The sequence below is a fragment of the Osmerus eperlanus genome, chromosome 11, assembly GCF_963692335.1.
Source record: "Osmerus eperlanus chromosome 11, fOsmEpe2.1, whole genome shotgun sequence".
In the NCBI taxonomy this organism is placed as follows: Eukaryota; Metazoa; Chordata; class Actinopteri; order Osmeriformes; family Osmeridae; genus Osmerus; species Osmerus eperlanus.
Genome location: NC_085028.1, coordinates 10,632,079 through 10,643,055, shown reverse-complemented (window position 1 = coordinate 10,643,055; position 10,977 = coordinate 10,632,079). Strand labels below are relative to the sequence as shown.

Here is a 10,977-nt window from a genome sequence, read left to right as displayed (position 1 = left end):
TGCAACATAGTCCAAAGAACGCAAAAGACTCTTGCGTAACAGGGAATGTGGAATGCAGGGCTGCCAACTCTCACGCATTGGCCGTGAGACACGCATTCAGAGGTGGCACCACAGGTCCAAAAAGGGGCAACATTTGGGAAGTTGGAAACCATCTGCACTGACTCGTGTGAAGCAACATAGATGCACGAACACCCGTGAAAACTTGTCGGTTGGCAGCCCTGCGAATGGCTCCACTCGTCTCCGCGGGCCTGTCTGTCCAAATTGAGCATTTTTAAAAAGAAAATCGGCTATGCTACATCTAAAACATAACCAGTACCACAAATACCAGCAGCAGTTATAACTATTAGATTAGACTATTAAAAAACTATTTGTATTACTATTAATTAGACAGAGGAAAAAATGAATGCATGGTATTCATTTAGTTGAAATACAACATCCTGCATTAAGTATTATTCTATGGTCTTTGCCTTTTTTTAATTTGGCCGTGTGCATTGCAGAGTTACTTTTTTTTGGTATTCTTAAAACCCTCTTCAGCCTGTTCTGCACAGCTCAGAATAGGTCTTTATCTTTGCTGTGTGAGAGACTTAGGCATCCCATTGATTTCTCTCTCCCTATGTGTGGACAGGCAGAACATCTCTGAATGAGTCTCATTTGCAATCGATCAGCGCATAGATAGCTCATCCCCACCGACCTCTGACAGGACAATAAAGAACTATGTGGCCCGGTGAGTCAGAATCTCCTCTGAAACTCAAACTGCACCCAACCAAACTGTGGTACTTTTAACCCTTGTGTTATCTTCGGGTCATTCTGACCCATCAGTCATTGTGACCCACCGTCGTATTGCGACAAATTTACCGCATACAAAGACAAAGTGAAGCATTTTCTTTTAACAGCTAGGCTGTCTCAGACCCCCCACATTGCAAAGGTTAAAAGAAAATTATTTTAATTTGTTTTTGTATTGGGTAAAATTGGGTAAACACAACGATGGTTCGTTATGAACCTTTGGGTCATGTGACCCGAAGGCAGCACGAGGGTTAAAATAGTTACTACACCTGTAGACTTTCCAGACACCTTTTAAAAAAAGAGCCATGGCAGCATGTATTATTTGTACTCTTTGCAGCCTGAGAAAACGGCTGCCCTATGTAAAGGTAGTAAAAGTAGTATAGCTTTGCTATAGGGGTTTGGCTTTACTGTAGCTGTGTTCCTGCATGTAAAACAGGGGTCTGTGGACAGCAGGCATAGCAGATGCTTCTTGTGGTATGTCAGGCCTGGAGAGGGTCAGCCGGTCACACACCCCACCGTTTTGGCCTGTCACACACAAATGAAGTGTGAGCCTCCTCACAGACCCTGTCCTGCCATATCACACTACATTAACCAGAGAGCCCACATCCATCCTTTTCATAGCAGACACACCTGATGGTGGTCACGTCTCACAGCATCAATTCTAAAATGGCTGAAACAATCTCACCAGCCCGGGTATTTATTTGAATTATTTTACATTTACATTTATCCAAAGCGACTTCCAAGAGAGAGCTTTACAAAAGAGCATAGGTCACTGATCATAACAACGAGAGAGCCCCAAACATTGCTAGCAGCCAAAACATGAAGCATACATTGTGGAAAACCAAATAAGTGCCAAAGGGAAGAACCATAAGAGCATGCAGTTTAACAAGTTACAATTGAACAACATGAAACTCCCCACAAGAGTGTACCTATAGAAAAAACAATGAACAGTAAAATATTTCACAGCGAGTACAAGAATTTGAAACCGTTACAACTAACCAACAAGAGCAACAAGTCTCTCAATACGAGTCATTGTGATCCTGGAGGAAACTAACATCAGGTCCAGCCAAGCATTCCTAAGTGCCGTTGTACTCCCGGAACAAGTGCGTCTTCAGCCTTTTCTTGAAGATGGGGAGACAGTCAGTGTACCTGATTGAGGTGGGGAGTTGATTCCACCATTGGGGGCCAGACAGGAGAAGATCTTGTGTTGGGACCGGGCGCTCTTGAGCGGTGGTATTTTGCTGTTTTGAACCCATACATTTACTGTAAGCCTCAACCTCTTTGTCATTGATACACTTTTCAGAAAGGGCATTCCATTCATCAAATTATTTTTATTTTAATTACTTGTGTTGGCTTTGTTATTTAACGATTGACAAAACCAACTTTTAAAAAATCTACTTTTGATTTCCCCAATTAAGGTTAACCCCCCTGCTCAATGCCTGGACCTCAGCTGACCTCAACATTTCACTTTCCTGGAACTATATTATGGAAAGGTCTTCTCAATTATGTTTTCCCTGAAATATAGCAGTTGTATCTGCTTGTCTTAGTTTTATCATAAAGACCAAAGAACTGTAGGCAGCCAGACATGCACCAGTTAGCCTCTTGTTAGTTTAGATCCTTTGATCTCAGCTCCTCTGACTTGTTAGAGGCAATCCTACCACAGACCAGACCTATGTCTGTAGCTTAGTTTTCTGACTGTGTTTTAAATGTAGGAATCTGTGTTTCCTTCCCATACACTATGGAGTTATATACTTGCTTGTTGAAGTTGTCCACAGGATTTGTTTCGCAGCCCAGCGTGCTGCAAACTAAACTCCCCAAAGGGTGGGATTGAGCCATCCGTGTGTTGTTTATGACTGGTGAGCCTTACTGGGACACTGAAGTCACCATCTGCCAGCAGGGAAAGTTTATTCCCTCGGAGCACATGGCAAAGGATTGCTGCTGAGGCCCAGCAGTTCTGCCTCCCCCCGCCCACAATATGATGAACGGCGTGCCTTTTGCTTTAAAAGACCGCTGCTCTGCAGCAGTATACACACTGCTGAGTCGGGATGTTCTAGCAAGCATTACCATGTCTCAACATCAGGAACTCTGAATGGAGAAAATTGATGCTGTACAGGTTTTTGTGACTCATGAATAAAAAAATTGTCAACATCTGTTTTTGAGTCATTTTGCATAAACATGTACATTTGTGTGAAGGCCATGGCATTATAATTGTTTTTATGTAGAGCCTCACAGCCTTTAGAAAGTAGTATAGCTTGACTTATAGGATTTCTGTTAAATGTCTAAAATGGGACCTCTGTCATGCCTGTGAATGTTCTCTATGTTTGCTATGTAGATTTCCACATATATAGATACATTGTCACCCTGATCTTTGAAAGAAACACATCTCCTTTAAAAAAATTTTTAGAGGTCTACATAATTACAACTGCCAACATCGGTAGACGTCAAGTACTACTCTAGTGTTATTTACCTGACATTTACTGCAAGCAATTTATTCCAAGTCATGTTTAAATATCAAGTACCTCTTTTAAATATTCATGATTGCCCTTACCAACAGCAGAGGATGCTCGGGTCTGTCTAATGAATAACTGAAGACTCATGAATATTAAATTGCTTGTGCTTTTCTCTACTTGGCTCACTGAGGCAGTTTCAGGTAGGAGCTTTGCCAGGAACTTTGGTTTAGGGAATTAGGTATTCAGTAAATCTTGAACATTGTTCGTTGACCTAGTGCCTATGATGATTCATAAGGCAATGTACACAAGACAAGTAGAATGTCTCTGGACGGTTTCTGACCTATATACGGGTATTGTCATCCCCAATGGTTTCTACATTCTGGTAAACTCATTTGACCAGTAAATTTAAACCATCAATTGTGAAGATTTGGTGGAATGTCCTTGCTGTGTCCTCATTGGTAGCCATTCAGATGGCTGCTCTTTGGAGCACAAGTACTGTATGTGTGACCACTGAGGGAGAATGGGATTACCTTTACATCTGGAGTGTGAATAACTGGATAAAGGCTCTTGTTGCTGTTTGTGGAGGTGGTCTTGTGTATGTTGTTTTTGCTCACAACATCAGGCATCGACAGAGAAGCATTCCTGACCCTTTAAGCAAGGGTAACTAGCTATTTTGTTCACAAAGGACTGCAAAGCTCCAGCAGTTAATCTGTCTCCTGGTGTCTTCCTCAAAAACCATAGATAAAGATTATGCACATCAATGCAGGCACAAACACAAACAAACACACATATTCATGTAAAATTTGTGATGTATATAAATATCTGAAATATTTATTAGCCAATAGTATTAACTGCATGTATTACATATATACTGGAATGCTGCACAGTCCATCACCCGCACTGAATTTCATATATCATGGTAGCTGGAGTCTCAATTGGGGGATGGGTAAGACAGATGTCAATATCTCTCCCTCTGGAACCCCCCACTCCCCCACACAGGCAAAGACTCATGAAAAAGGCGGAACCCAAGGTAGGCTATGTCCCTGCCTGATTTATGAAGCTTGGAAGTCTTCATTTAATCACGTTGACCAGTCCCAGTTAAATCCTATCACAGTATAGTTTGGTACTAAATTACAATAACATTGTTACTTGCACATAAAAGCACTAACCTTTCACACAATATTGTAATGCGCAAGCCCATGATTTAGGATTCATATATTTTTTTAACCATAAATGTAATCTATAAGAGTTTGAAGCTTAATTTTATGAAACCTGAATGTAAGTGACCACTGTACACTGCTTACATGGCTTATTTCAGTCAATGCATTAGTGCTTCAAGACAATCATGTAGCGCAGCCTGTTTCAGTTTTTAAAGTGGAAGTATAATTAAAAGTGCAACAAGATGGGCAGCAGTTTGTGAACAGCAGAGTCTTCTTGCTGTGCTGAATAATGCCATAGGCTGGTCCAAAAGGTCAACTGTGAACTTTGGCCTTTGTCTTTGATATGTAGCTGAAGCATGTTGTTGCAGATGAGATTTTTGTAGTGTGTGCTGTATACCAAGACACTTGTGGAGATAAACTCCCAATTAGGAATATTTCAAATGTAAGGGGGAGGAAGAAGTGTGTGAATGCAACAATGTTGTTGATGTATCGGGTAACTGCTTTACAAGATGTAAAATACTGTCAAAAAGCAACGTATACAATATATTTATAATAGTATTCTGTATAGAGATATTTCTTCATGTCTGATGAAGAATGTATCATTTCTGTAGGACATAATTAGCAGGGACTGTAGCAGTTTATTTTGGGTTTGGGATATGGGTCTGGGTATAATGTTTGAACTCTTTCTTGATACTTTGTCTTGTAAAATTATATATTTAGCAAAACAAGAATCGTGACCAGATTCTCTTTTCCATGCTCATTTAGGATTTCAGGGAAAACGGATGCACTGGAGGTGAGCATCCATTGTATTTTGCATGTGCACTTGTGTTGAGGTTGTGAAACTGTTGGCCATGCGAAATGAATAAATTAAACAAAATGTATTTGTCTGAAACAGATTCTTTTTTGTACAAAGAAGTTGCAGGTTCAGAGGTTTCCATTTTTTTCTCAATCACATTTTTTTGTTGAACCAGTCACACAGCACAGAGTCACCATGTGAAACAATTATTCTTTGGGACAGGTGTCACCATGGTGCAAGGCTCTCCATTCCCCTAAGCTAAATGGTTTTTGCCACCCCTTGCATTTATCTGAGAGACAAAGCATTCGCACGTCTGTAGAACAAATATCCGGCCAGTGGTGACAAATGTATCCCTGGGGATGGTGGGAGATTTTTGTGGATGTGAGATTAGGGTTTGAGGCCTTTGGACTCCCCTTTCCCAGCCCAGGATCAGGGACCCTAGAACAGGCATCTCTCCTGACTAATGGCAGTAGCGAAATCTGGCTATGCAGGTCACAATATGACTTGCATAATGTGACGTGTGGTCAAGGTGTAGTAAGCCATGTGCTGACCAAGTGAGAGAGAGAAAATTAGCAATCCTCCCATTGTAAAACACAAGTGGATTTCGAACTTCATACATTTGTGATAGACTGCAGAGTTGTTGATGTAACAACAATTGATTTGAGTCTTTTTCCATCTGATTTTAATAGTTGGTATTCATAAAAAAACATTTCTGATTTTGAATCATCTGTAAATATGTGTTTAATTTACAATATTTTTTTCCTGGATTAGTGTCACCATTGATCCCCATGTTATCAGGTTTAACTGAAACATCAATTTCACCTAAATGTACTAGTGAAATACAACCTTTGCCATTAAACAAGAAAGCCATGTATGTTGAGGCATAAAGAAAAGCTAGTAAATGAATGCATGTGAATTTTCCATGTTTTATAATACACTGTGGAGAATAGACCCTTGCCTAGATGGCTTGCCCCCCCTGTTATTTCCTTGTCCTGCCTGACAGGCCTTGCAGCTAGAGTAACTTCATCAGGAAGTGATGGTTAATCTATCCTTGGTGCTGAAATGTATTCGGGGCCTAGAATGCCTAATAGAGTTGGCGAGAACACTTTTGCTTATTAAGACAAATAAGCCCCTGTGGCAGGGGAGCTGTGATTCAGGACTGTTTTTCTCCTGCTGAAAGAAAATTGGGAAAAGTCATGCATTATATATTATAGTGATATATCTCATTCACTCTTTCTGTTCTGCATTTGTTGTCAAAACCAGGTTGTGTCCCATGTCATAAAACATGCATGTGACCACAGATAGCAAAATTGTGACAGTCCATATTCTCGCAAACGCTCTCCCTGTCTCACAAAAGAATACCTTGTTGCTACTATGATTTGTAGTAGCATTTCCAATTTCCCCTTTGTTTACTGGTTTACTAGATTGTCTTGATGCATGCAGATGAAAAACAGTGAGTAGACGTGTTTCCGGTTTGTCAAACGTCCATTTATTGTGTTACGGATACATTTACATTTATGCATTTAGCAGACGCTTTTATCCAAAGCGACTTCCAAGAGAGAGTTTTACAAAAGTGCATAGGTCACTGATCATTACAACGAGATAGCCCCAAACATTGCGGGTAGCCAAACATGAAGCATACATTGTGAAACCAAATAAGTTCCAAAGGGAAGAACCATAAGAGCATGCAGTTAAACAAGTTACAATTGAACAACATGAAACTCCCCACAAGAGTGCAAGAGTGTACCTATAGAAAAAACTATCAACAGTAAAATATTTCACAGCGAGTACAAGAATTTGAAACCGTTACAAATAACGAACAAGAGCAACAAGTCTCTCAATACGAGTCATTGTGATCCTGGAGGAAACTAACATCAGGTCCAGCCAAGCATTCCTAAGTGCCGTTGTACTCCCGGAACAAGTGCGTCTTGAGCCTTTTCTTGAAGGTGGGGAGACAGTCAGTGTCCCTGATGGAGGTGGGGAGTTGATTCCACCATTGGGGGGCCAGACAGGAGAAGAGCTTGTGTTCGGGCGCTCTTGAGCGGTGGGACCACCAGACGGTTGTCAGAAGAAGACCGTAGGTGGCGGGTGGGGGTGTAAGGCTGGAGGAAAGACTTGATGTAGTCGGGTGCAGTCCCGTTCACCGCTCGGAAGGTCAGTCTTGAATCTGATACGGGCCGTGATGGGAAGCCAGTGGAGGAAGATGAGGAGGGGGGTAACATGGGAGCGTCTGGGTAGATTGAAGACCAGACGGGCTGCCACGTTCTAAATCCTCTGGAAAGGGCGGGTTGCGCATGCTGGGAGACCGGCGAGCAGCGAGTTGCAGTAGTCCAACTTTGAGAGGATAAGTGCTTGAACTAGCAGCTGGGTGGAATGCTCAGACAGGTATCTCCTGATCTTCCGGATGTTGTAGAGGGTGAATCTACACGACCGGGAGACCGCAGCAATGTGGGCTGTGAGGGAGAGCTCGTCATCCATGGCCACCCCGAGGTTCCTGGCAGAGGATGAAGGGGTCACCGTCGCTGATCCCAGGGTGATTGAGAGATCGTGGGAGATGGAGGGTTTGGCCGGGATGATGAGGAGTTCTGTTTTGGCTAGGTTCAGCTGGAGGTGGTGCTTGGTCATCCAGACAGAGATGTCTGTGAAGCAGGCCTCGATCTTAGCTGAGATCCCCGGATCAGTCAGGGGGAACGACAGGTACAGCTGCGTGTCATCAGCATAGCAGTGGTAGGAGAAGCCATGGGAGGTGATGATTGGTCCAAGCGAGGTGGTGTACAGGGAGAAGAGGAGGGGTCCAAGGACGGAGCCCTGTGGGACACCAGTGGAGAGCTGGCAAGGGCCTGATGACTCAAAAATATCCAAATAAAATAAACATTTGAAGTAGTTCGGAAGTGTCTCAGCCACATCCAGCCACAGCCAAGCACACTTACTCACAAACTAACAACAGCAAAGAAAGCATGAAAATCAGCTAAAGACAGTATCTTGCTCCTACATAATTGTTTATTCAATGGAAGGAAGTGGGTAGGACACTATATATAGTCAAGATCAACTAAGTTAAAGTCACATATTAAAACTCTGATCAATAAACTGCTATTTAATTATTAAACTAGTGTATGCACGGCCATGACATTATTTACATGTGGATTTCCTCTTTTTTTGGTTGCTTTGAGTTAATGAGCAGATGGAATCCAGTCTCTATAGTCAGCAACAGTATAATACGTGCATGGAATAAAAATAAGGGGTACTAGATTGTTTTTTGATTTGAATGTTGTCCTAATATATAATTGCCTCTTAGCAGGTTTTGTATATCATGATGAAAGTAACAATGGATGGTTGTGATGTTTGGCAATGGGGAACGGCACTCAGAAGTGGAAGGTGCATTGGAACTGCAAACACAGACAGTTAGATCATTTCTCCAGACCAGCCGCTCCCCTGCAGAGTCAGCGAGCCTCTGCTGCTTAGCGAGCTGTGTCCTCTCAGCCAAAACAGAACAAACATCAGCCAAGCTTTACAGCCACCTGTCACACACACACATACACACACACACACACACACACATAGTACAATAAACACATATCCAGAGCTTTGAAAATAAAGCTCTAACACTGATTACAGGCTTAAAACAAACCCCAACTACCACTTTCATTGACAAGCATTGAATGTTAATGAATCTGAGGCCCTTTGCTTGCTGCGTGTAGCTGTAAACAAGCTTGAGGGGAAAACAACTCTCACACCAAGATGAATACGGTACACTCCGAAAGGAAGCACACAGATGGACACATGCATCAGCATTCAATGCATAACATTTGTGACGCCTTAGCCCTGGCACCATCTCTTAACATGTCTATAGTATTTCCATAATACCCTTCATCTGGTCTATGTATGATTCATAAGCGCAATCCCTTTTTTGCACATTTGGCTCTTTCCATGGAACAAACATGGCACTAAGAGGTCATTGAGTCTCATTTCCTTTTCAACAGTAGACTACTTATACATGTGTTTTTGAAGGATTATGTGACAGGGAATGACGCAATAAGAATGATTGCCTGTTCTTAAACTAATTTCGTTGATTTGGCTGTTTAAATAGTTATTTCAGTTTGTTATTATTAAATCGTGTTACAACAAATCCCTCTATTGTTTTACGTATATTTACACACTTCCACACTCCTTATTTCACAACACTCCAATCTTAATGCTTCAAACTTTCGCAAACGCTGAAGTGGTTCCAGTAGCAAACGCTAGGAGCTGTCCGTGGTACTGAATTAAAGGCTGAGCGCTGTCCTTAAAAAAGAACGGTACACGCAACGGGCAATCGGCTTCACAAGCATTTAAAATTGTGCCCAGTGTCACAGTGGGCTGAGCTTATACAGTTTACAGAGCAGGACACTGGTCAACAAACGCGTGGAGATCCCGTGCTGCGTATGCAAACCCTTGGTCTCTCTGCAACTGGCTGACGGAGCGCTCTTCCTTTCATTTTTTCAAGGAAAAAGTGTTGATCCCAAGGACATTTATTTCTACTATTGAGGACTCCAACACCGAAAACATGAGTAATTCAAGCAATTACATTGGCACTGTGTTGATTCTCCTTGCTGTGGTCACGGATATAGGTGCTAAAGGTAAGATAGCCCTATCAATTGTTTGGATTTTTGGTCACTCACAGTAGATTCTGCTAGCAATTCATTTTTCGTGCCGTTTTGGTGATGTTGTTTGGCTCTTGTTCTTTCGCACGATAAAGAGGATCTCAATTCATTAATAAGTCACACAACTCCTTTAGATCACCCACTTGTGTTAGACAAAAAAAATGGGATGTGGAGACGATGGTTGCACAAATCGTGCATCACTTTAAGCTAAAAAGAGGACTTCTCGAAGGCAAGCTATTCACACAGTAGCCTACTTTTTCTAGGCTTTGTAAATTCTGTAACATGGAATTATGTTAGACATTTCAATCAACTTTGCAGTGACATTTCAAACTTCAAAAAATATAATTTAACCTACTGCTATCATTCTCTGCTACAGTCGATATTTTGAGACATTAAATTACTCTGTTTAATAGTCTATATGCGTCCCATTACAACAAGGTGAAATTGGCTAGGCCAGCAATACAATTAAAAAACAACTAACCATGGACATCAATGGTTTCCAAACCAAAATAATTTGTATACTATAATTCAATTTATATTGACTAAGGTATGCTGAATAAAGATGCATAAGAAATCTTCAGTCTTGGTAATTTAACAAAAAACGTCTCTGAACATATTCATTTATTCTGTCCCGCTCTTTGTCCTCTGGAATTCCTCATCCTGTTGAGGGGACTGTGAAAGTTATGGCATTACTGAATTATCATCACCTTTTTTCCTTCTCACAAAGCTTTTCCCTTAAAACTCACGTTCCATTTGAGCATCCAAAGTAATACTTTAGGTACAGTACACCTTTAAAAGCAATAAAGCTAATGTGAGGCTTCAACAATTACAATTGAGCACAGAGAGACTTGGTAAGCTAAAAGCCAGAGCTCATAATAAATTGAAGATATTGTATAAGAACTGAGTGTCAGAGATGGATGGGGTCAGCAGATTGAATTTGGGCTGTCCATCTGTAACCCACTTTTTGACTGTAAATCATACTTCCTAACACAAAGCATTCTGGTGGACTGTGTTGACTTACATGGTGTGTGGGTATACATAAATCATGTATATAAGTCTGGCTTTATTTGGTTCAAATTATTCCGTTCCAATTCTACACATTACTGTTTTATTTTAGTGTTCTTGCAAAAGCATAGGTATGATATTTT

At 41.3% G+C, this 10,977-nt stretch overlaps 1 protein-coding gene across 1 annotated transcript in view; it reads left to right on the top strand.

Moving 5' to 3' along the window:
- Positions 1-9,442: 9,442 nt before the first annotated feature.
- sez6b (seizure related 6 homolog b) overlaps positions 9,443-10,977 on the top strand; it is a 62,029-nt gene continuing 60,494 nt past the window's right edge. The window contains exon 1 of the mRNA XM_062473453.1: positions 9,443-9,805. Coding sequence (XP_062329437.1) covers positions 9,733-9,805 — 73 coding nt within the window. The 5' untranslated portion in view covers positions 9,443-9,732. The remainder of the gene's footprint in view (positions 9,806-10,977) is intronic.